General features: G+C 45.2%; 1 protein-coding gene across 2 annotated transcripts in view; it reads left to right on the top strand.

The window, feature by feature from the left end:
- LOC138268097 (purine nucleoside phosphorylase-like) overlaps positions 1-26,394 on the top strand; it is a 95,151-nt gene that overhangs the window by 30,201 nt on the left and 38,556 nt on the right. For both annotated transcript variants that reach the window (XM_069217471.1, XM_069217470.1), the window contains exons 2-3: positions 7,308-7,477; positions 26,050-26,153. In XM_069217471.1, coding sequence (XP_069073572.1) covers positions 7,308-7,477; positions 26,050-26,153 — 274 coding nt within the window. The remainder of the gene's footprint in view (positions 1-7,307; positions 7,478-26,049; positions 26,154-26,394) is intronic.

Genomic DNA, 26,394 nt, shown 5'->3' with positions numbered 1-26,394 from the left:
AGTCTGCCACTGCCTTCATTCCTTTGTGAAATTTACTTTTGGCTGTTGATGGTTCATCAGTGGTGGAGAGAATTATTTCTGTGTCGTCGGCGTATGAGACAATGCTGAGCTCGTGGTGCCTGACGATCTTGGCGAGTAGGGTCATGTAGACATTGAAGAGGATGGGGCTCAGAGAGGAACCGAGGGGTACTCCGCATCTGGTTTCTGTTGGTTTCGAGGTGAAAGATGGGAGCCTCACTCTCTGGGTTTGGCCGGTGAGGAAGGAGCGGATCCACTCCAGGGCTTTGCCGTGAATGCTGGCGTTGTGGGGGAAGGTGACAGTCTCAATGGAGCGGTTGATGGTATGGCATAGTTTTGGTGCGATGGTGGCACCAGCTTGATTGAAGATGTGGTGGGGGCATGGGTCTGGGGTGCCCTACAGTGGATGGAACTCATGAGCTTCAGGGTGTCTTCTGGGGTGAAGAGGGTCCAGTGGTTTAAGGTTGACGGGGTTGGAGTCCGTGATAATGCTGGTGGGTGGGTGGGGTGAGGTCTTGGCTTGCGAATTCATCATAGATATCCTGGAATTTTCATTGAAAGAAGGTGGTGGGGTTATTGCAGAGGTCTTGGGAGGGGGGATGTCTGTGGTGTCCGAGCCGGGTTTTCGCGAATTCTTTGACTGTGGTGAATATTTCCTTGCTGTTGTGTGCATTGGTGTTGATGCGCTCCTGAATGAGTGATTTTCTAGTGATCTGATGAGCCAGTGGTGCGATGTGACGGTGTCTTTGAAGGCTGTGTGGTCTGTCATGCTCTTGCTGCTTCTCCACTTTCTCTTGAGTTGTCTGCAGGTGTTCTTTGATTCTTATAGGTCGGGGGAGAACCAACTGGGTTTTCTGTGGTGTTGATTGCCGCCGTGTTTCCTCAGGGGGGCTAGAGTGTTGCCGCAGTTGGTGATCCATTGGTGGAGGTTGCGGGCCAAGACGTTGGCTTCCATGGTGTCCGGTGGTGGGGATTGGGGGAGAGCGGCAGCAAGCTGGGCTTCGGTGACCTTGCTTCAGTTTCTGCAGGGGGCAGTGGGTGTGGTGCTGTGCTTCTTCTACAGCTCTAAAGGCCCCAGTGCTGTAACTACCTCTGAGAGTTGAACCACATGTCTAACTGTGCACAATCTCTGGTGCACCCACTGCTCCGTGCTTTCAGTACATGCACAGCCTGCCCTTCAGTCTCCCCTTCATCTAGAGCTATGGACACTTCTGTGTATGCACGGCCTGTGAGAGATGAACCCCTTCTCCAGCTGCTATGCCACAAGTGCTCCAACCGTTTTATAGGGTTCACTGCATCTACAGCTACATGTACAGTGCATTGTCTCCAGTGTATCTATTGGTCTGAAGGTGTCAGTGCATCCACTGGCTGTGAGAGAGGCACCATACCTACAACGGTGGGGCTTTTTACAGTTTTTCTCCAGCTGTGCACTGTCTTTAGTTCAACCACAGCTTTGAATCCTTCAGTGCACCCACACTCTTTGAGGGTTATACCACATGTCCAACTGTGCATCGTCTCCAGTGCACTTCTGGCTCTGAACCTTTCTGTGCATCCAGCACCTGTAACAATGCACCACATCTCTAGTTATGTACTGTCGCCAATTCATCTACAGCTCTGGAGATTTCGGAGTATCCATAGCCAATGAGAGATGAACTACCTAGCCAGCAGTGACCTGCATCTAGTGCTTAAACAGTTCTGAAGTCTTAAGTGCAACCACAAACCTGTGCATGATGCACCAGATCTCCTGCTGTGAATTATGTACAGACCACGTCTGAGAGAAATGCACCACATTTCCAGCTGCACACTATGTCCCGTGCATCTACAGGTTTATAGACTTCAGGGCATCCTCAGCCAGGGAGAGAGGACCCACATCTTCAGCTTCACACTGTATCGGGTGCATCTACAGGTTTGAAGACTTCAGTGCATCCTCAGCCAGTGAGAGAGGCACCACGTACCCAGCTGCACACTGTATCCAGTGCATCCGCAGGTTTGATCAGTGCATCCTCAGCCAGTGAGAGAGGCACCACGTACCCAGCTGCACATTGTATCCAGTTGCATATTGTATCCAGTTCATATACGGATTTGATCAGTGTATTCTCAACCCCTGAGAGAGGGCCCACTTCTCCAGCTGCACACTGTATCCAGTGCACCCGCAGGTTTGATCAGTGCATCCTCAGCCAGTGAGAGAGGCACCCAGTCACGCCTTGCGGGGGCCACAGGGGGGAGGGCGAGGTGTGGGGGAGGAGGGGACATTAAAACATTAAAAAGCAATACATTTTTTAAAAAAACTTACCTCTGTACATGTGCCACTCCACTTCTCCGTCGCTGCAGACAGGTTCCCAGTCTGCCCTGCTGCCAATCCTGCCGCTGCTCAAAGCAGCGTCAGGATTGGCTAGGAGCGCCCTGCCAGGGTGCTCCCAGGCAGACTGGGAGCCCGTGCAGGCTCTCTCCATCCCAGCAACTGTATTGCCGGGCTGCCCTGTAAGCATGTGTGTTTGGCTGGCCCGAGACGGCCGGCCAAACATACATGCGCAGTGAGGGGAGTGCACAGTGCACTCCACTCACTACTCGTCACCCATATGCCCCGCCCTTTAACAAGGAAAGGATAATAAACATAGTTTATTATCCTTTCCTTGTTAAAGGATTTGCAGCTGTTGCTTCTGGTGGGGGGGGGAGAAGTTGGGTGGGGGAGCACCACATATCCAGCTGCACACTGTGTCCAGTACATCTACAGGTTTGAAGACGTCAGTGCATCCTCAGCGAGTGAGAGAGGGCCCATATCTCCAGCTTCACACCCTATCCAGTGCATCTATAGGTTTGAAAACTGCAGTGCATCTTCAGCCAGTGAAAGAGGCACCACATTTCCAGCTTCACAGCGTATCCAGTGCATCTATAGGTTTAAAGACTTCAGTGCATCTTCAGCCAGTGAATGAGGCACCACATATCCAGCTGCACACGGTATCCAGTGCATCTATAGGTTTAAAGCCTTCAGTGCATCCTCAGCCAGTGAGAGAGGCACCATATATCCAGCTACACACTATATCCAGTGATTATGCATGTTTGACCAGTGTATCCTCAGGCAGTGAGAGAGACACCATATCGCTTCACACCCTATCTAGTGCATCTACAGCTTTGAAGGCTTTAGTGCATCCTCAGCCAGTGAGAGAGGCACCACATCTCCAGCTTCACATCCTATCTAGTGCATCTACAGCTTTGAAGGCTTTAGTGCATCCTCAGGCAGTGAGAGAGACACCATATCGCTTCACACCCTATCTAGTGCATCTACAGCTTTGAAGGCTTTAGTGCATCCTCAGCCAGTGAGAGAGGCCCCACATCTCCGGCTTCACACTGTACCCAATGCATCTACAGGTTTGATCAGTGCATCCTCAGCAAGTGAGAGAGGGCCCACATCACCAGATGTGATGTATTTGCATTGCATCTCCAGCTCTGCTTACCACACTGCCTCCACAGCCCGCTGCGCTGCTTCTTGGTGTGCGTGTCTTCATCAGCTGCAGCCCCTTGGGCATTCCTCTGAACGCCAGAACAACCCGCTTAATAGCTGATCTCATGATTAGCAGTCCGACAGATGTCCCTGTGCTCTCAACCGGGACTTCAGCTTTTCATTACTCCACTCCGGCAGGAAGAGTTCGAGGAGTGGGAATGCAACCGGTGCACGACGTGCAGCCCGCAGGACATCCCACCTCTGCTCCTCGGTGATCACTTCACCCTTTGGCATCTCTTGGGCGTGCACACACGGCTTCCGGTGTCATTCACAGACGATGTATTGCATGAGAAACTTATTCCGCACACATCAACTAACTACCCACAGCATCTGAGACCTGTCAACTTACATGGTACAACTGTGCGCAACACAGCCCTCTCCAACAAGTAGCTCGTGAAGTACTGGTAGCTCTCCAGCTGCCCGCAAGTAGCTACCCTGCGCATGCCAGCCTACTAAATTGGAACCGTTGCTTTATAGAATTGTCATATGTATGCCAGAATTGTGTAGTCAAGACATCATGAGCTGATATTTTGAGAAAAATGGCTGAATTTCCAAAACATATTGAAAGCTGTATTTTGGGTGATAAATCATATGGAGAGACTTGGTACTCATATTATTAGTTTGTGCTGGAGCACTGTGCTGTGGTTGGCATGTATTACCTGCGTAAAGGCATTCCAAACAGACAAAGCCTTTTTTTTAGTTCAAGCGCTCAAGCGTTTTGACCTGTTGTGGACTTTTGACCTCGTTCACCTCATGCCCAGCACTTTCACTTGTGGGTTTGCCTTACAAAAATCACTAGTTATCATTGGTAAATGCTTTATGCTTGTGCCACCTTGGAGCGGTTTTGTTCCCACCTTGCAATCTGACCCTGTTACATGGATAATTGCATGATTGCCGATACGTTTTGGAGAAAACTTATTTTTCCTATTGTGTCTTTCCTTCGCACTCATGCTCATGGTGGCCATGGCACTTTGAATCGGCTTGCTAAAGTCAGCTAATGTTTTACACTTCATTTTCAATTTATGTGGCAAGAAAAGTCCAGTCAGGAATTTGCAACACCAATATCTCTAACTCGAGCAAAAGTGAGCCCCATTACATTGCAAATGCTTGTTTTACATTACTCCCAGCAATTCTGCTAGATGCACTGAAGTGATCAGTACTGGTCATCTTGCATATGGTGGCCACTAATGTAATCTCATCTGATGTTGTCCTAATTACAACACTAATACTAGTAGCTTGAGATGATTTTAATTGAACATCCTTGGCTCTTATTACACTATAGATTGGAGACTCCTGCCTGCTGTAACATAATTGAAGCTCCTTTCACACAGCACCCAATGAGGAGCTATCATTTGGTAGAAGGGAAGGAGAGCTAGAAACTTCTGCACTGAGTAGATTTTCATTCTTTCTTTTGAGGCTCTGAACAGCCCATGTCAATTATGTAATATCAGCAGCATCGTCAAAAACTTTTTTGGGGATGGGGAAGTTGGTAGGGGGCAGACCTGCCTCCAAAGCAGTTCTCGCCCAAAGCCTTGCGCTCTTTGCTACACAGATTTTTTTTAATTGGGCATGTCTGGCATCGCAAGGTAAATCTAGGTAAGTTGATCCAGAGTTCAGACTGGTAAACAGTACAAACTTACCCTGACGATATAGCGGTAGGTGACCTAGTGGATGCTGTATTATGTAGGTTGATGCTGTTGAGCTCGATAGTGTCATGCATATGTCTGGGCAGTTATTGCTCAAAGGCCCTCCTCCGGTAAAACTTTGTTGTTATAAGCCAGAGATTCTTCACTTTACATCTAGTCTCATTTGCCCAGTAAAATACTTTGATCTTTGTTAGACTCAAGTCCAACCAAGATTGTAGGTGTTGGAGCCTGGGGCCCAGATTTACTGTAGTTCGTGCAGCACTGTGTGAAAGTCAGCAGCACTGCTTTATGCGAATGGTAAACAAAATCCACAGTATCATATTTATTAAGAGGTGCCCTCCAGTGATGTCACAGGCCGCAGTTCAAAATCACTAAACATTGCAAATGGTGAAAGGCGGCCTAGGCTGTCTTTCATGAAAGTACAATTCCAACATAAAGAGAACTGTTCAAAAGCAAGTCGCATAAAATGTGTTATTTCACATTAATTACGCATTTTGAGCCTCAGAACATCTCACGAAATTCTTCTTCCCCTTGTTTGTCCTTGGTTTCATGTGGCATTAGGATTTCACGTAAAGCCGAGTAATGCTCTTTTAATGAATCTGGCTTTACTTGAAAACTTTTAGGCGTTTGCTCTGTTTCTGCTGTATGAAAAACAGGGCGGCTGGCCTGCACAACACGCATAAATAGTTTGCACTGGAATGTTGATTGGCGCTGCTGTTTGCTCAGCTCTGCTTTGCGAAGCGCCTCTTAGCATCATGGAAGCACCTGTGCTAAATAATGGTAAATCTGGGTCCATAAGAGCAGGTAAGTGCTTAACGGACATCTATGTCAGAGCGCTCTGGCGCATAGCGCGCCACGGCTCGCGTTCACGAATCAACCAATCCCGATGAGAGGAGCGAGACTGGCTCCTGCCTGGCTTGGAAGATGTAGGCGTGAAAGGCAGTCGTTGGGCTCTAGAGATGGACTGGGAATTATGTGCGATTTCCTGTACAAGCCTTCCCGAGAGTTATACTGTAGTTACAGGTTGATCTCATGACACGAGGCCTACATAACTGAATGCCAACACTGAAGTACGAGTTTCAGGAAATGGAAACGTGCACTGTAACCCCTGGAAGGTGCCCATTTCTCTTGTCAGAGTTCTCCCCACTAGATGGAGGGATGGTAATTTTGGCAAACCTTCTATACAGGTCCTCCATAGGAGCAACATTTGAAATGTTTCAGACCCAGCTCATGTGTTCGAAATGCACGCTTGGTGTCTGGGGAGCGAGTGATGGAAATCTGTAGAATGTCTGAGCCGAGCCTTGCAGGCCCATTTCATGTGCTGTAAGCAAGTGCCTAGATGTGATTCTGTGAAGCGCAGTGGTTCGTAGGGGTTTAGCATGTGCAAGAGTGTCATCCGGGATACTTGCATATGCTACCCTTGAACCCACTTCATTTGAATCAGAAGCAAACCACAGCTGGAAGAGAAGCGACAATCACACTAGCTCTTATATTTTGAGTTATGTATAAAGACACTTGTAGCAGCTGAAGTAGGCAGTGATCTATCAGTTCAGTATAGCTTGAATTTTGGACATCTTGTAATATGTGTTTTTTTACTAGGAGTGAAAATTATAAAGGAAGCCTCACATTTTCATGTGAGACTAATTAATATTTTCTAGCAATTGTTTAGCCTAGGTGAGGCAAAGCCTTCATTTAAAAAAGGTGAAAGATATTTTGCTATCCTTTGAAAGGGATGACACCAAGAATTCAGAAGGACAAAGGAAAACTATACCTTGGGATGAGATGAGACTTGCATTTCAAAAGTTGGTGAAGCACCTAGAAACTTTTTATGGACTGTGCATCTGTTAAAGGTCGTCCTCATTAACATTACCCTGTACTCCATCAAAATCTCTAGGCTTTTCCTAGTGAATTTAGGATGAGGTGTTGGGCTTAGGTCTGTTTCCAGGATTCTACGATGATGTGCCTCTGTTTCTCAAACCCTCCTGCCCTCCTTTTGAGTCCTCAGGGGTTCTCCTGTGGTAAACCTGTGTTTTCCACATCTGTTTGATGGCTTCCTCGAGCACTCTGCTAAAGGGGCATATTTTTCCCTTTCTTTCTGCTTTGGGTGGCTCCACATTTATCTCATTCTCCTTGCTCCACAGTTATGGGTATGACGATTACAAAGAAGCTGCGGACTGGCTATTGGACCACATAGACCAGAAGCCGCGGATCGCCATTATCTGTGGATCAGGCTTGGGGCCGCTGGCAAACACACTGGAAGAGCAGACAGTCTTTCCATATGAGGATATCCCTCACTTTCCCAGGAGCACAGGTCTGTACCCGCATGCACTTTGCTATCACTGCTTTCTGCACTGTTCCTTCACAAGAGATGTACTAACCTAAGCATGTTCTAAACTTGATTAGAGTTTAGCTTCAGTGCTGTGGAGCTCAGAAACGTTTTGGGGGTTTTCTTCAGATGTATTTGTCAGGTCCGAGGCTAATTGTGGGTACTAGGCAGAATCATTGGGGGGTAATGTCATTCCTCTATTACACCCTTCCTCCACATAGCCTTAAGTGCTGTTGCTTGCATTTGGTGCCTTTGTGTTTTGCCTTTCAGTAGAAGATGATGGAGCAGTCAAGACCTACTGTAGGAGGTAGTTAGGGGTTTTGGTAAAGTATGACGCATTTAATCAAGCACATGGAAGTCACTGTCCAGTCAGTTGTATGTCTTTAATAAGCAGTGTAGGTTTACTACTGTACAAGGCACTTCAGAGTGAATAAACAGGTGAGAGCAGTGACTAGACCACACCAGCTGAAGGCAGACTTGGAAGGGTGAATGAAGGCTGCATGCATTCTCCTGGCCATATAGTTAACATACAGTGCCTATTGGTGTGAGGAAGAACTTCAGGTTCCCTTAGTAACTGAAGGGTGGGATGACGGCCTGTGTGGGCAGGGTCTGGCTGCCAGTGTGCAGAGGGTGTGACTGGCCAGGTGGATGGATTGATGTGAATGCTGAAAACGGATGAGACCATCTGGAAGAAAGAATTACTTTAGAGACAGTCTCCCAAGAGGTCTGTGAAGATGCTTGCACTTGGTGTCTCTTGGACTGCAGTCCTTGGAAGTCCCCTGCCAGATCCTGGATGCATGCTTGCCTGTAGACCTGGCAGCAAGCAAGGTAGAGGTCTGGCAGGATTCTGGAAGAGGAGTCTTGGAAGCCAATCCTGATGGAGATTGCCTTCTCAGGGTAAGGATGAGTTTCCCTTGCTTTAGTCCCACTGATCATTCACTACCTCTCCCCCAAGAAAGTCTTTCAGGTTCTCATAGGTCTGGTAGATGTTTAACGAATATTCAAGAACCAGTAGATGGCATGGCATGGAGAGGCATGAACAACAGCCTGCTTTTACCGCTGCTCATCGTAGGGTGAGGCTCTATGGGTTAATGTTTCCCCATGTACATGGTGTATGTTGTGCAACTCTTGGCTGATTCCAAAGGAGGAGGGGTCTAATTCGCATAAGAGTGATCCTTTTCACATGTCTACATTGGAGAGTGCAGTCCACACTCACCGTAATCTTCAAAAATAAAGGAATTTGGAACAAATGTATTTTGGTGCCAATGTTTTTTTTTGGAGAAGGATAATTAATGCACTTCCCGGACTGTCAAACTCCAGATGGAGGCGCTAAGTATGAATATGTTTGGGGTAACACTGTACATAAGTTGCTATATGTTGTTCACAGACCCAGTCTTTAATGGGATGCCCGTTCCAATGCACCCCCACAGTTTGCAGCACCTTCGGTCCTTCCTAAGAGGACAGAGAACTACGCCCTGCCACCTGGCTTTTCCTCCACTCAGAAGTACTGGGAGGCATAAGGGACTTCATTACACAAATCTAAAGCAATTAAAAGAGATGCAACTAATTTGAGTGCAAATGTGGGAGTAAAGATGTGACCCCTAAACTGTTCTACCACTTAGAAAGTTGAAGTTGGAACATTGTGATCTTCAACACGTCTTGCCAGTCCTCCGATCTCTCTAAAGAAAGAGATCTTGGCATACCATAGCCTTAATTTTAAACTACAGTGTAGTAATTGATGCTGGCCCAATCGGTTTCAACATTTACTTAGGTCATAGAAGCACAGTTAACTTATATTCCTGCCACTGCATGAGGGGTGAAAAGTCCTGTTGTATCTTCCAACTGGGAATGCCATGTCTTGGCATGCCTGGTACAGGCTCATGGAAGGTGGTAACAAAACTCATGGCTTGTATCACTTGAGGTTGCAGTTGGGGAGAGGAGGAGCTGGGGGAACGTAGGGCGGATAGCCTCCGTTGAAGAAAGAAAAAAGTGTTTGTCAATTAAAAAAAGTGAGATCACCTCTTAATATGTACCTTAATCATTTGAAGTTGAAAATAAAGTAAAGTAGGGAAATGATCATTGGATCACCCAGACTAGAACACTCACATTTCAGTGTAAGGGTCTGAGACTGTAACCACTTGGCCACAGGTGACTCCTTACATTGCAGTGTCCAGATATAACTATGATATTCAACCCACAGATTTGCAAGAGAAAACAACGTAAATGTTCCATCACCAGGAAAGTTTAACAGTCAAAACACTAATAAATAAGCAGACACACTACCATGTGATACCAAGTTTAGAACCGTCAACCTACTGAGGGACAGTCCACGAGCTTTACCATTAGGCCAGGGTGCCTCTGTTCTGCTGTGCAGCAAAACATAACTATAACATTCAAACCAAACATCTTGCTAGTGTGACACTTTTAAGTTATTGTATGGAGAGACAATTGCAATAACAATCTCTCTCTCTTCCATCCCATTATGGAAGGGGTCTTCAAACTGGGGATGGGTCCCCCTAGGGGGGCCTTAAGTGATCCGGAAAGGGGTGGGGGGGAGCGCCAGACTCTAGCCAAAATAAGTATTATGCTAATAACAGGGCTTTGTTTTAAGCTTAAAAATGAGCAGCAGTAAATTGCTCTGTAATGGGCCATCACCAACATGTTTTGACATTTATATATCAAAGCTGGAAGTATGTTTCAAAGGGAAGGGACTCCATATACTATTTAAAAACCCCAACCTCACTTCTAATAATCACACAGTGGATACTTTTTCACATTAGTAAGGCCTGTCTGACCAGACGAGAATGCTTGCATCATGTATTTAATTGCATTTTTACAACAGTAACATTACGTAACTGTAATGTTTAAATACATTTTCCACCTCCTTTTTTTAGCCCCCAGTGCCCACAGGACCTCGCTCACCCAGAGGCAAACTGAAGGAAGAGTGCGGGAGACAGCTCCTTTTTAAAAAAAAAAGCTCAAAAAAATCAGCAGATCCATCCGTCGATTTTTCTAAGATTTTTTAAATAAAATGCTTTTTAGAACTGGTGGGATCCGTGGGGGACCCCAGCACCAAGGCTAGGGACTCAGGGTGTCCCTACCCTAGCCCTTTTTCTATATATTTTTTTTTTTTGTGGAATTCGGCTGAAGCCGAATCCCAAAACGGCTGCTAACACTTCCTTGTTGAAGTGTTGGCAGCCTATAAGATATCAGCATGAGACATTTGGATCTGCAGAGGATACACATCCCTTTATATCTATATTTCTTTTTCCTTTGATATATCTAAAACTACTGAACGGATATACACCAAAATCACAAAAAGCACGCTTTCTGAAAGAAGAGCTAGATTTCTGGCAAATTTGGTGTAGCGCTATAGTAGTGCTCAAAATTCCAGTGAGGAAATGCATGGGGAAAATCCCTTTTAGGAGCCCCCTTTTCCTCGTCCCCCTGCTTGACAGATCACCCCAAAACTTTCAACACAGCAGCTGAACCAACTGCCATATTAGTTTTGAAAGTTTCGTGAATATTTGTCAAGCGGTGGCAAAGTTATTGGCAAAAAAATGCTCTTCCTATGGAAACTAGGACCTAATTATAACTACCCGTTGGCGACCCCCAGTATGTAATATATATGTATATATATATATATATATTCACATATATATACACACACATACATATATATAAATAAATATGCGACAGAGGGGGAAGGTGAGCAGGTGTGCAGCGTGCCCTTCCCTCCTCCTGCACTTTATCCTCAGTGAGAAGCATAGGGCGAACTCAACGCAACAGAATGGGTACCACAGAGGCAGATCCGTCTTCCGCTACCCAGCCCCCTGCTTACAAGCTGGACAAGATACTTGAGACTGTAGGTTCCACCAGGGATGCTCTAGAATCTAAATTTGACACCCTAATGGTGGACAACAGGCTTCTCCATGATGACCAACGGAAATTGCTGACACTATGCTCCCATATGGAGACAGACCTGCTGGACCTGGGCCCAGCCACAGCAACTCACACCAGGGACTTAAGTGATTTAACAGGCAGACTTAAAGTCTTAGAGGCCCGGATTGAAGGCCAAGAAGGCAGGGCCCTGCAGAACAATATCAGAGTGGTGGGGCTCTCAGAGTGAATTGAAGGCTCATCCATGTTAGCATTTGACTGGCTGCAGGATGTGGTGGTCCCGGTGGGACTGCCCAAACACCATGCCCTGGAGCAGGTGCACAGAGAGCTAGCAGGTACCCTAAAGCCTGGGGTCTGCTATTTCCAGTGGCAGCATGGCTCTCCTACATTACAAGGACCAGGGCATTCTCCTGTAATAGCCACGCACTCATGGCCACTTTAAAGTAGATAATACCCTAGTCACTCTTTTCCTGGACTTCATTGCCACTGTGCAAAGACAAAGGGTGTCTTTCCTCCTTGCCAAACAATGATTACATGAACTAGGAGTCGCAATGCGTTACTATTCCCAGGTAAATTGTGTGTTACCCATGATGGGAAGTCCCCCTCCTTCACCACACCAGAGGAGACATGGCAATGGATTATTGGCTGTGAGATGGAGCACTGCGGACCACAGGGCCCCCACCCCTTTTGGTACCCCATAAGCAAAGGAGGTCCCACCAACACTGAGGAAAAGGCTTGTGTTAGATGCAGCATCAGGCTTGAGCTGGTTGCAAAGAAGCTATAGCAGCGGTGGCAACAATCACCCAACATGTGCAGAGCAGTGACCAGATGGCGGGATCGGACATTGACCCTCCACCGCTGCTGGAAGCGGACACAGCTCTGACTCCAGCATGCTTCTGCCCAGGGACGCTCCTGGCACAGCATACTAATGCATATGACTGTGATTTTAGCACAATAGGCATGCCTCTCTGGCTGCCACTTCCCTGCATCTTCCTGTTTCTCTGAGGAGGAGGCCTCGCTGTGCTGCACCTGGGGTCCATCTGGCCTGGCACGGACCCATTGATGACCCTCTCCCCACGGCATTGTTTGGAGATATCCCAGATGCCGCGAAAAAAATTATAATTTTGAAAAGGTTTGGACAATATGCATTGGCGTAATCGGTTAGGGTTTGCTGTTTCTTTTCTTGTTCATAACTTCTTTTTTTCTACTGCAGTCAAATATCAGAGCTGGGATTGGTGGGGGGGGGGTGACACATGGAGGGAGGGGCCCTTTAGCTACCTGCACTACAGTACCTCGTAGATAAACTGAACTCTACCACAGATTTCCGACTTGGAACGTGTGGGACCTTAACTCTCTGAGTAAACATTGCACGTTGCAGTCCTATATAAATCAACATAAAGTCCAGATGGCCTTCCTGCAGGAGACACACTTAACTAAGACGGAGGAGCTTTCAGTACAAAAGAAATTGTGAGGTCAGATATATCACTCTTCTTATTCGGCATTCTCTAGGGGGAGTTCTTATTTGGATCCTCTCTGGAGCACCCTTCCTACTCCACACAGAATACACAGACCGAGATGGCAGATTTCTGGCTCTGGGGGTAAATTGGATGGGAGGGACTTTGCTCTGTTCAATATCTATGCACCTGATACTTATCAGCAGGCTTTCCTCACATCCCTCTCCCCTCATCTCTTCACATTGCTACACTACCCACTTATTCTAGGAGGCAACTTCAAATGTATAGCAGACAGTCAACTGGACTGTTCTCACCCACCACTAGCCACCGCCTCAATGCACTCCACTGCTACGTACCTACAGCATTGGATGCAAGAGTCTGGAGTAGTGGACACCTCGAAGGAGTGGAACCTGCTCCTTTGAGACCATTCATAATATTGTGGTCTCATTGACGGTGGTATTGGGGGTGGTACACACCTGTTGACAAATTCCTCTAATGTGCTTTCCCATTGAAGGGCTCCACGCTTAGAGTATCTGGCCACAACACATTCCGACTGTAGTCTCCTCCTATTATCCATGAGCTGGGACAACCCCCTGGCCACCCATCCCAACCTGGCCACTAGCTCTATCGTTCTGGAGATTCCAACCTTTAGGGACTCACTGGCGACTACCCTTTTATAAGTATTTTGCGGAGAATGCAGGTATCGCCTCGTCCTACCTGACTGAATGATAAGTGCTGAAGGTGATAATCCAGGGTCATTGTATAGCCACGTCCTCAGGAACTTTGAAGGACCTATTCCATGAAATAAAGCAGCGGTAATATATCCTGAATGTCTTACACAAGCTTGAATCACACGGCCCTGAGGTGCGCAATCTGGCTAGTGAGGAACGGGAGAAGTTATTGGAGCATCTGGAGCAGCTATAGGTTTTTTATTATAAGCAATACACCATCTGGGTGCACAATGAACAAGATACAGCAGGATAGGTAATTGCATGGCTGGCTAATTATTGCCAGCATTATACACCTATCCTATCTCTGATAGACAAGGTGGGACAGCTGGTATATATGCAGGCCGCTATCAATGCAGCCTTTTGCACATACTGTGTGGACCTCTGCGCTACTGGACTCAGTCCCACTCAACAAAACATGCACTCCAACATCATAGCTGCCATGACCAATAGTCCACAGTGAGACGTGGCTACCATTTTAGGTGGGTACATCCATGAGCAAGAGGTCAAGGAGGCTAATAAATATCTAGCATGGGGAAATGTGCTGGGTACAGATGGACTGCCAATAGAGTTTTACTCGGCATTCCTTGATATCCTCACCTCTCCAAACTAAACCTTTTAACACCACAAGGGACCTCAGGACCTTTTCTTCCACTATTTGTGAAGCTCTCCTTGTACCTTTGCTTAAACGTGATAAAGAACCACATCAGCTCACCCGGTACAGACCGCTTTCCACTCTTAATGTAGATTATAAAATTCTGATTAAGATCCTGGCCACATACCTCACACCACACCTTGGGACCCTAACACACTTGGACCAATCAGGATTCATACCGATGCGCAGTATTGTCCCCAATATCTGTAGACTTATTCATGTTATGCATTCCCAGTTGTCAGAATACCTAGGGCCCTAATGACCATAACTGATAATGAGAAAGCCTTTGATTCCCTCAACTGGGATTTCTTATACAGCACTGTGATCAATATGGGACTCCTAAGCCAGACGAAGCTCCTCTATACCTCTCCCACCGCACCAGTTAAAACCAGACAGTTCCTTTCCAGTCTATTCAAGATAGGCTGACGGGGTACCTGACAAGGCTGTCTTCTCGCCTCAATCTTATTCGCCATGCTTGTGGAACCACTTGCTTCCATGCTCCCTCAGGGCAATGCATTCAAGGGGCTGTGCCTGAAAGGCACACCTTTGTATATATCTGTCTATGGGGATGACATGTTGCTGTATCTTCAGGGTGGAGCGCTCTAATGTGAAGGGCAATTTCTAGACTCTTGCTAAGTTTGCAGAAGGGTCTGGCCTTGGGGTGAACTGGAGTAAGTCTAATGCTTACCAATTTCATGCACTGGCCTCCAGGACAGCCTGCCGGAACTGGGACCACACACCTTCAGCTTTTCAGGAGTACAAATACAGCATACTGAGGTGCAATTAATAGAAGGCAATATAGGAGTGACACATCTACCACATGGGTTGTTGCACTTTGGCACTTGTTGCCTCTATCTGTGGTGGGCCGTGCTGTCCTAGCAACAATGGTGGCATTCCCACATCTATCGTATTTCTTTGCCGCTCTACCTGCCTATGTCACTAGGGTATGTTCCGGGAAATAGATGGATTTTTTTTTTTGTCCTCGTTGTGAGTTTGCGTCGTCTATGAGTGAAGCTAGGGCAGATCCATTTGAGACGGTCTCCTCTGCTCCCAAGCCACACAAGGCAAAGCGATATCCAGTTTCTCCAATCCTCTGCAAGTGGTCAGGTAGCCGCCTAACTCAGCATACCTCCATAGGAAGGCATTGTAGAGCTCTTAATCATTGGACAACCCTTACATAAGCCCATCTGGAGTTGCGTGCCTCTTTTCCCAGAGTGTCCAAAATGTATCTAATTTCTTTAAGAAAGTACTTCGTTCAAGACGACACAAGTTTGTAACTGATCTCTTCCAGTCATGTACTGTCAGGGCCAAGGGGAGGATCCACTTTAGGCAAATCTCCCAGCGCGCCAAGAGAATTAGCACAAATAGCAGGGATTTTTTATTGTATTGTAAATTTAGACTCAACTCTACTCCTTCGACCACCCCAAATATTAGCAATGGCAGGCTTACCTTAACTTCAGCACTGATTGAGTGCGTGATTTCCTTACCCACATCCTGCCAAAACTGATGAAGCATTGGGCACTGCCAAAAAAATATGGATGTCATCTGCTCCCTCCTCACTGCAACGGGGACAATTCTTAGTCTCCCCAAAGCAGTCAACTTCTTTGGCGTCCAATACACTCTGTGCAAAGTGAACAAATGATGTTTCTTTAAAGGGGCAGATTTCACCAAACCCCAAAGTGTAGACAGTGATACTTTCCAGAGAGTAGTAACATCCTCTGATGCCAAGTCCTTTCCCCACTTCTTCTCTGGCAATGGGGGAGATTCCTCCCCAGCTTCTATCAGCATCCAGTACCATAAAGTGACCTCCTTGCAAGGGATATGTCTCTGTACCAATCTCTCTTCCCAGATGTTCTCCTCCTGCCCACGCCCTTCCTTCGGTAGCGCACTTTCCCAACTTGTCATTTGATAATATTTTAATTTTGAAAGGGCATCACCCAATTGCTCACTAAGAGCTGACCAAGGCAGCAAAGCATGGTTCTCCAAAAGTTGACCCCACTTCACCAGCCCCTTCTCTTGTAAAGGAAGAGATAGTTTGTCTTGTAGACATTCCAGGGTACCCGGTGAGCCCCAAACAGGAGCCAGGTTACTATAGTAGGGTATCCCTAATACCTTCTGAACCTGAAACCATACCTTGCAAGCCGCCCCCAGACACTTCTGCCATATCTTCTTAAACTACTTTGGGTGACCAAATTGAAAAAGAAAGTACTCCCCTGTTTCCTTGAGGTAGCTGGTCATAGCCTTAAACATAGGGGTAAAACTAGAGCATTCATTGAATAATCTTCTCACATTTTTCACCTGAAAAGAAAAATAATTCTTATAAAAGTCAGACTCACTATCCCTTCATATCTCTTACATAATTTCTTCCATGCAATGCGAGCCCCTCTAGATGTCCAAACAAATGAAGTTAGTTCCCCTTGTAGCTTCTGAAACCAGACCTATCTAAATTCTAGGGGGATCGTTTTAAACAAAAACATGAACTTGGGTAAAATAATCATCTTCACAATGTTCGACCTCCCGATAAGAGGCAGGGGAAGACCTGCCCACACCCTCAAAAGTTTCTTAGTTGCGACAAATGTCTTATTAAAATTAACCCGGGGGACGTCATCCACGTTGGCCTTACCCTGCAACCCAAAATACCTGATTTTCTTTTTAATCAACGGGCTGCTATTAATAGTATTGAAGCACATTATCTCAGTTTTATGTTGGTTTACTAGATACCCTGACACCCTTCCAAACTCCTTCAGAGATACTAAAATGTATGGTAATGAGACACAAGTCCTTTGTATCTATCATTAGGTCATTTGCATAGAGTTCAACTTTCTTCTCCCAAACCTTGTATTGGAAAGGTAAAATGCTTGAATTCTATCTAATCTCACTCTCCAAAGGCTCAACATACAAATCGAACAACAAAGTGAACAGCCTTGTAGAGTGCCCCATCCAATTCTAATTTGCACGGAGAGATTACCATTAATCAGCACTTTAGCCACAAGGTTCTTATATAACGACCAAATTGCTCTAGAAAAGGTGTCTCCAAATTTATATTGGTCAATAACCGTGTACAGAAAAGGCCAGCTCACCCTATCAAATGCTTTGGCGGCGTCAAAAGTGAGCACCGCCAAAGGTAAGTTCTCCTGGGTTGCCATATCAATAGTGCCTAATAACTCATGTGTTAACTTAAAGAGCTGTCTACCTTTAATAAAACCTTTCTAGTCCTCATGGACCAATGAAGCAACCACCTTCTCTAATCTTTTAGATAATATGTGTGTATAGGTCTTATAGTTGAAGTTTAATAGGGAAATGGGTCTGTAAGACTCACAATAGGTTTCAAAATTAAAGAAATAATAGCCTCGTCCCAAGACTTTGTCAGGTCTACACCCTCAACAAAGATTATTAACTGATTTCAACTAGATTGGGGTTAGCTCCTCTTTAAGTAGAAAATAAAGCTTGTTAGGTAAGCTATCGGGTCCAGGAGCCTTACCCCTTTTTAAACTCCTAATAGCCTCATTCAATTCCCTTCTATCTATCTTAACTTCCAGGTTGTATCTTGAATCTTCGTCTAAGCAGGGAATTGCAATTTTGTCCAGAAAATCTTCAATTTCTTCCCTTGTGGCCTTAGAATCTTCTGTTTATAACTCCTGAAAGAAGGAGGTAAAGACATATTCTATTTGGTCATCCCTTACATAACTAAAACCTGTATCTGTATTCATAATTGATGTAATTCTGTTTCTAGTCTGCTCTACATTTGCTTTCCAGGCCAACAGCTTACCAATCCTTCCCCATATTCATATTGTGCATACCTACTATTCTCTAATTTATTTCTGGTCTTTATCTCCAATAGCATATCTAAATCAGCTTTAGCCCTCCTTATCTGACCCTCCAGTATTAACATCTGCTGATCCGCTAGCCCATGTGCCTTATATTGTCATTTCTGTATCACCGACTCCAAATGCTTTATCTGAATTTTCTCTTCTTTTTGCCTGTGAATTTCCATACAAGTCAACCAACCCCTTATATAAGCTTTATAAGCATCCCAAACCATATGGATAGTAGTAGACCCATAGTACATGGCACAACATTCTTAGTAGCCTGTTTTAATTGCTCAATATCCAACTCCTCCAAAAACAGAACACGGTTCACCGTCCATCTGGAGCTTACAACTGGTATGTCTAGCAAAAGATGAAGCCTCACCGCCGAGTGATCAGACAAATGCTCCGGGGCATGTTCTAAGTACTTCACTTTTCCACAGAGACTCCTACCCACTAAAAAGAAATCAATTATTGAGTAGTGCCCGTATTTTTTATTGTAAAAAGTGAATCTTGATCCATTACTACCATTCCATCTCCAAATGTCAACCAGATCCAGACCCTCCATTACCTGCTTCACCCAAGCTCTTGTCTTAGGGCTATTAGCTGTATTTCTCATGGTTGATTTGTCCAAAATAGGATCTAAGAAGACATTAAAGTCCTCCTCAGCAAAATTGGGTACTTAAAATCTAATAACTGGTTGTAAAGAGCCTGAAAAGGAGCTGGGTCATCTATATTAGGGTCATAAAACCCTACTATTGTTAACCAAGACCTGTATATGTTTGCTTCTACCACCAACCACCGCCCTTTAGGGTCTACAGTAATCTTACCCACCACTGCCTTTAGAGATTTTGTAAACAAAATCGCAACGTCCTTAACTGTATAGGGCTGGTTCGTACTCACACAATGATCCACCCATGATAGCTGCTTTAAAATACTACCCCATTCCTCTTGCATCAGATGAGTCTCCTGGAGGATCACCACCTCCTCGTCCGCCAGCCTCAAAAGTTAAACAATCTGTCTACGTCCCCTGAGGCCGTTCACATTCCAGGATAAAACCTTCAACTGAGTTCAACCAATTTTAGGCAACTCCAAATCCTGTACCCTAGCCCCTTATATAGTTCATATCGAGAACCAAACACAATGAGGACTATTTTTTTGATTTTCTCCCACATGCTCCCAAACCCTGTGATCCCCAAAAATACCCTCTGTACCCAAACCCTCTACCTCTCTGGAGAACCCTCCCTATTATTGGGATAATCTGAAGGATTAGCCCTAGTGAGCTCATTCGGCTCCGGGCAGTTAACATCCAAAGAAGAGAATGTCTAACGAGATGCTTTCATTTGCTCCAAAAAGGCGTGGACTTTGTTTGGGTCCCTGATACTATACATCTTATTGTCACACATAATTTTAAGTGCAACTGGAAATCAGAGCTGTACAGTTGCCCCCATGGACCTGAGCTCCTGCATGTATCTCCCTAACTCCCATTGCCTGTCTTGTGTTGCCCTAGAGATGTCAGATCTAATACAGAAGGACCAATCTCCTTTAGAGAAGCTGTTCACCTTAAGAGCCTCTAAAAGGATCTTCTCCTTAATACAGGGAGTGCAGAATTATTAGGCAAATGAGTATTTTGACCACATCATCCTCTTTATGCATGTTGTCTTACTCCAAGCTGTATAGGCTCGAAAGCCTACTACCAATTAAGCATATTAGGTGATGTGCATCTCTGTAATGAGAAGGGGTGTGGTCTAATGACATCAACACCCTATATCAGGTGTGCATAATTATTAGGCAACTTCCTTTCCTTTGGCAAAATGGGTCAAATGAAGGACTTGACAGGCTCAGAAAAGTCAAAAATAGTGAGATATCTTGCAGAGGGATGCAGCACTCTTAAAATTGCAAAGCTTCTGAAGCGTGATCATCGAACAATCAAGCGTTTCATTCAAAATAGTCAACAGGGTCGCAAGAAGCGTGTGGAAAAACCAAGGCGCAAAATAACTGCCCATGAACTGAGAAAAGTCAAGCGTGCAGCTGCCACGATGCCACTTGCCACCAGTTTGGCCATATTTCAGAGCTGCAACATCACTGGAGTGCCCAAAAGCACAAGGTGTGCAATACTCAGAGACATGGCCAAGGTAAGAAAGGCTGAAAGACGACCACCACTGAACAAGACACACAAGCTGAAACGTCAAGACTGGGCCAAGAAATATCTCAAGACTGATTCTTCTAAGGTTTTATGGACTGATGAAATGAGAGTGAGTCTTGATGGGCCAGATGGATGGGCCCGTGGCTGGATTGGTAAAGGGCAGAGAGCTCCAGTCCGACTCAGACGCCAGCAAGGTGGAGGTGGAGTACTGGTTTGGGCTGGTATCATCAAAGATGAGCTTGTGGGGCCTTTTCGGGTTGAGGATGGAGTCAAGCTCAACTCCCAGTCCTACTGCCAGTTCCTGGAAGACACCTTCTTCAAGCAGTGGTACAGGAAGAAGTCTGCATCCTTCAAGAAAAACATGATTTTCATGCAGGACCATGCTCCATCACACGCGTCCAAGTACTCCACAGCGTGGCTGGCAAGAAAGGGTATAAAAGAAGGAAATCTAATGACATGGCCTCCTTGTTCACCTGATCTGAACCCCATTGAGAACCTGTGGTCCATCATCAAATGTGAGATTTACAAGGAGGGAAAACAGTACACCTCTCTGAACAGTGTCTGGGAGGCTGTGGTTGCTGCTGCACGTAATGTTGATGGTGAACAGGTCAAAACACTGACAGAATCCATGGATGGCAGGCTTTTGAGTGTCCTTGCAAAGAAAGGTGGCTATATTGGTCACTGATTTGTTTTTGTTTTGTTTTTGAATGTCAGAAATGTATATTTGTGAATGTTGAGATGTTATATTGGTTTCACTGGTAATAATAAATAATTGAAATGGGTATATATTTGTTTTTTGTTAAGTTGCCTAATAATTATGCACAGTAATAGTCACCTGCACACACAGATATCCCCCTAACATAGCTAAAACTAATAACAAACTGAAAACTACTTCCAAAAATATTCAGCTTTGGTATTAATGAGTTTTTTGGGTTCATTGAGAAAATGGTTGTTGTTCAATAATAAAATTAATCCTCAAAAATACAACTTGCCTAATAATTCTGCACTCCCTGTAGAGTAGGAGCCAAACTTGACACACATTTTTCTCAGAGTTTTCCTAGCTGGAATTTTCTTAAAGGGGTCCCTATGCACTCTCTGAATATCTTCCTCCAAATTGAAGCATCCCGCTGCCGGGATTGACCCTTTATCAATGCTACTACAAAACCTTTAATATCATCCCCTTCTCCACCCTCTGGAATATTTGACAACCTGACATTATCCCTCCTCATATTGTTCTCCAACGTCTCAAGCTTCTCATAAATGGCCTTCTGTCCTGTTTTTAATTGCTGTATTTCTTGCTTATTTGAGACCACCTGTTTATCCAGCTCTTCAAGCGCAACTTCCATATTACCCATCCTCTCCATCAAAATTCCTATCTTATTTTCCATTATCTCACAGGTTTCTTTAATTGTTTCCTGGTTGCTCTTAGAGATCTCAAATCTCCCCCTAATATCTTCTTTTAAAGACAATAGGAGGCTCTTCATGTCCACCTGGAGCTCCTGGCTCAGAGGCAGAGATGTCAGGGACACAGATGCCTGCTACTCTCCAGCCTGTGTAGTAAGCGAGGTCGCAGGTTCAATAGGATCTAATGCCATCATAACCTCTTGTTGATGTGACAAACAACTTTCCTTTATGGTTCCCGAGACCTACATTATATGGGCTGGGCCCCCGGTACTGCCAGAAAGGAAGTATCAACAAAATCTTCTGCCTCCCGGGGGAGAAACTTAAAAAGAATGCAATAGGGGGGGTCTTTTTACCCCCCTATGGGAACCTTTCTACAAACTGGGGAAAACTTGTAGCTGCTTTCCCTCTGTTTCTTCTAACCGTTTTTATTGGCCTGGGAGAAATAGAGCTGTCCGTGCTATGCTCTTTGTCACAGTTTCCCCCCCTAACATTGCTCCCCCTCTTTCTAAATCGTATTCTCTGCAGGTCAGCTTTCTGCTGTTCCGAAGGGGTGCCTTGCCTTGCCAACCCCCCACCAGAGTATTCTGATACCCCTGTGTACCTTTAAGCTGTTTGCCTGCTCGGGCCGAGGAGGTGGGGGGGCCAAAAGGGCCCGTGCACTCGACCAAGCCAGCGTCATGTACCAGGCACCCTCCAGCCAAACAGCCTCCGGCTCTCCAGAAACCCAGGCCTCATTCTCCCAAACCTGGAGTTTCCTCCGATGGCACCTCCAGCGCTCTGGAAATCGACCCGGACCAGGAAACGCCTCCTTCGATCCAGGCCCCGAACTGCATCTGGCCACACTCCCGCGCCACGGCAGCCGTTTACCTTCCTATGTGCGCAGGGTGCTGGAAACTCGACCGGACCACGGCACGGTTGGTCACCTGACACCCACATATGCCGGGAACCTCTCCAGGACACACCAGGACCACACCAGGTACTTTTTTTGCCAGTCACCTCGAACTGTGTTCAATTCAGGCCGCCCAGGCTCTATGAGGTCACAACCAGAATATTCAGCCGGCTGTCATGTTCCGTGCCGAAATACATGGCTTATTAATGAATTTGCTATGATGCACCTCTTGACGTAGAATCTCACTATCTAAGCTCCAGCTACCGGCCACTGAAGGGTGGCTGGCAGTACCCAGCTATGAGCTCTATTACTTGGCTGTGCAACTTGTTTGAAAGTTGTGCTGGCGGTCTTCCCCAGGTGACATCTCGGAGGTGGAGTCAGCAGAGACTACCAGCTGGGATATCTTGCTTTAGCTTACTCCTGTGACCTCTGCCCTATAAGCCAGAGGAGACAGATGGCATACTGCTCGCAACCCTTTGATCAGTCTGGGCACGTACCCTCCAGTGGACCTGTTTCACGTGGACTTATGCCAGCGTTCTACAGCTGGGGCCTGATGGCATTGAACCTCCACTCGGACTGGCATCGGTTGTGGGATTAGAGGGATATTAACATCCTCACCTTGGTGGACCTTTACAATAATGGCACATTCTGAGCCTTCCTGGGCTTGGCAGGCATGTTCTATGTCTCCCCCGCCCTTTTTGCTTTATGTCTTAATCAGACCTAAGATTTGCTTTTATTGGGAGCTCGGCATTAGAAAACCACAGATACACGCTGCACTACAACTGATATGCACGAGCGCTAGGAAAACCAGGAAGATAATGTTTCGTTATCTAGCACTAGTACAACAGGCTAAGATAAACTTACACAGCCTCACATTATTCATTGTTGTTATCAGTGAATTTCTGTTTTTTTTTAATGTAAGCTAAGGGTTTATTACCATATCTAACTAAAACATCACTTTAACCTTTGTTTTTTTAGTGATTTTCTGTGTTTTTTAATTATAATCCACATTGAGCATATGGTCAACCCCTCTGGACAACCTGTGCCCAAACCCCCAGCTTTGGCCAAGTGTATTGGGGGTTGGCCACAGAGCCTGCTCCCCCCACACCCTCTTTGGCTATGCGCAACAGCAAATTGGCCATAGACCAGACTTCCCATTTTTTTATTTCTTTTGGTACCATGGTATCAGTACCTTGGTACTGGGCTCTCATAACAACAGAAGAGGGGCCTTGGTGGGTACTGTGGTGCCCGTTTTTTAAAACAACCTCATAAGCCTTATAATTAGGGAATGTCCGCATTGCCTCTTTGTGGGCTTTTAAAATATTTTTTGTCAGGGCTCTGCAACCAAGTCCCCACATCCTGTAATGGCATCCGCAAAATTTTCTTCAGAGTTGCAACTAGCCAATCATATAATTTCTGTAGTGTGGGCCGGGACCGGTACCACAGTACTGAAACGCCTGAAGGGAAAAAGCCCCTCTCAACCAATCAGGTTTGAGTGGTTTTTAAAAAAAAATTGGTCCCACAGTACTTCTGTGATACTGTACCATGGGGTTACCGCTGAACAAACCATACCTAGCCTCTTCTGAAGGCTAACCTCTTCATATCCATTCCTAGCCCCTCCTTTGAAGCTAATTTCTCAAATAATTCTCAAAAATGGCAGTGCCGAGTCACATCAAATCACAAAAAGCAAGCTTTTCAACTGTCTACCAAATTTGCGTAATTCCGTAAAGTTGTTTTTTGTGTATCGGAGAGCAAAGGTTCCTATTCCAATTCAAGTGGAAAATCACACTTTTGGGACTACCCCTTTTCTTGTCCCCCACTTTATGGGTTGGAAGAAAACTTTCCATGAAAGGGCCAAATGAAGGAACTTTTGTTTTTAGAAAATTTCATGCAAATTTGTCAAACGGCACTAAAGAAAACAATAAATATATATATTACCTACTGGCAGATGCCAGTGGGTAGTTATAGTTAAGACCTAGTTTCCATAGGAAGAGCATTTTTTGTTTTGCCAATAACGTTGGCACCGCATGACGAATCTTTATGAAATTTCCAAAACGCATACTCCAGTCAGTTCAGCTGCTGTGTTGAAAGTTTTGTGGTGATCCGTCTAGTGGGGGCTGTAAAAAAGGGGGTTCCCAAAATGTGTTTTCCCCATGCATTTTCCAACAGGGATTTTGAACATGACTGGGCTAAAAAAACATTGCATTTTCCATGTTAATTCCCATTGGATTCTTCAGACATGACTGCAGTCCGAACCACTGGATGGAATTGCACCAAATTTGGCAGAAAGCTAGCTGTTGGTATGCAGATTATGCTTTCCCTTATTTAGTGTGAATCTGTTCAGTAGTTTTTGAGCTATTAAAGAGAAATTAAATTTGTATATCTCTGACTGTGAATATTTCATGAAGTGTGCACATTTTTCACGAATACGCGTGCAAAAAGAACTGTTGCAATTGGCTGACCGCAACCTGACTGCAAAGTCGCAGCGCCATTTTATTTCATAGGACATGGTCCCTGGGGGTGAAAATCCAAACTGAAAGTGGCATAAGGGGTCAGGTTGAAGGCACCCTGACCCCAGGGGTGTGATATAGGTGTGTTTTAGGTGCAAATTATGGGTTTAAAATAATTTTGCGCAATATTCATGAAAATTTGCAAATTATTTGTGAATATGGGAAAAAAAAGCAGACTGATTCATACACTAATTCATTCACTCATAAATGCACACAGAGGTTCATACATCCACTCACACACCCACTCAGACACTCATGCACCCCCTCACACCCACTCAGACTCACACACCCACTGTCAGACCCACTCAAACACTCACAAACCCACTTATAGATCCACTGACAGAGACAGGCCCTGTGGCCAACCCCCGCTGCACATGTCCAGTGGCCTTGCGCTGCAGGGGTTAGAATAACGTACAGTAATTAAAATTGCTTTATGTTAAAAAACCATTGAAATTCACTGAAAAAATAAAGGTTACAGGAACGTTATAGTTAGGGTCTAAATTTACTCGTACAAAACCGTAGAAATTCAGCAGTTATAGTTAGAGTTCTTTTAAGTAACTATAATTCGCACCCTAAGGTAATTATAACTCGCGCCTTCGCCATGCACAGCCAATTACGCCACATATTATATCGTTGATTAGATCTTGTATGGCAGATTTGATATTATTGCTGAAACATTTGCAATAAAATTATTGATAAGAAAACTGTGCATTGGAAGAGCCCAAATTATAGTTACCTTAGGGCGTGAGTTATAATCACTTAAAAAAACTCTAACTATAACTGCTGAATTATTATGGTTTTGTGCGAGTAAATTCAGAACCTAACTATAACGTCCCTGTAACCTTTGGGTTTTTTTCAGTGAAAAAAAAAAAAAATATATATATATATATATATATATATATATATATATATATATATATATACATCATATATAATAACACAGTGGCTATGAATCTGAATGCATACTGCTGATCAGGAGAGTTCCTACTGCTGCAGTTTCTTACTCCATTTATTGCTTTGTTCCCCTTACTACTCATCCCAAACTCACTCTCTTCCCTCTTTCAGTATCAGGACATGCCGGGAGGTTGGTTTTTGGAAGGCTCAGCGGGAAGGCCTGTGTCTGCATGCAAGGTCGCTTCCACTTCTACGAGGGACACTCAAGCAGCACTGTGAGTCCACTCTAAGGACCCAAAATTGTTTTGGGATGTAGATCACTTTCTCTGGTTGCTAACATGTTTTATACTTATATCCTATTAACACAGAGTGTGACAGCTGCAAATGCATTAGGGTTGCACTGATTCACTTCACCCCTTGCCATCATACCAAACACTGAAATGTGCAAGGAGTACACCCCAACTACATTAAAGCTACTACATGTGACCACCAGAGAGAAAACAACTATTATTAAAA

This window comes from Pleurodeles waltl, chromosome 12 (genome assembly GCF_031143425.1).
Source record: "Pleurodeles waltl isolate 20211129_DDA chromosome 12, aPleWal1.hap1.20221129, whole genome shotgun sequence".
Lineage (NCBI taxonomy): Eukaryota > Metazoa > Chordata > Amphibia > Caudata > Salamandridae > Pleurodeles > Pleurodeles waltl.
This window is presented reverse-complemented; position numbering and strand designations above follow the sequence as displayed.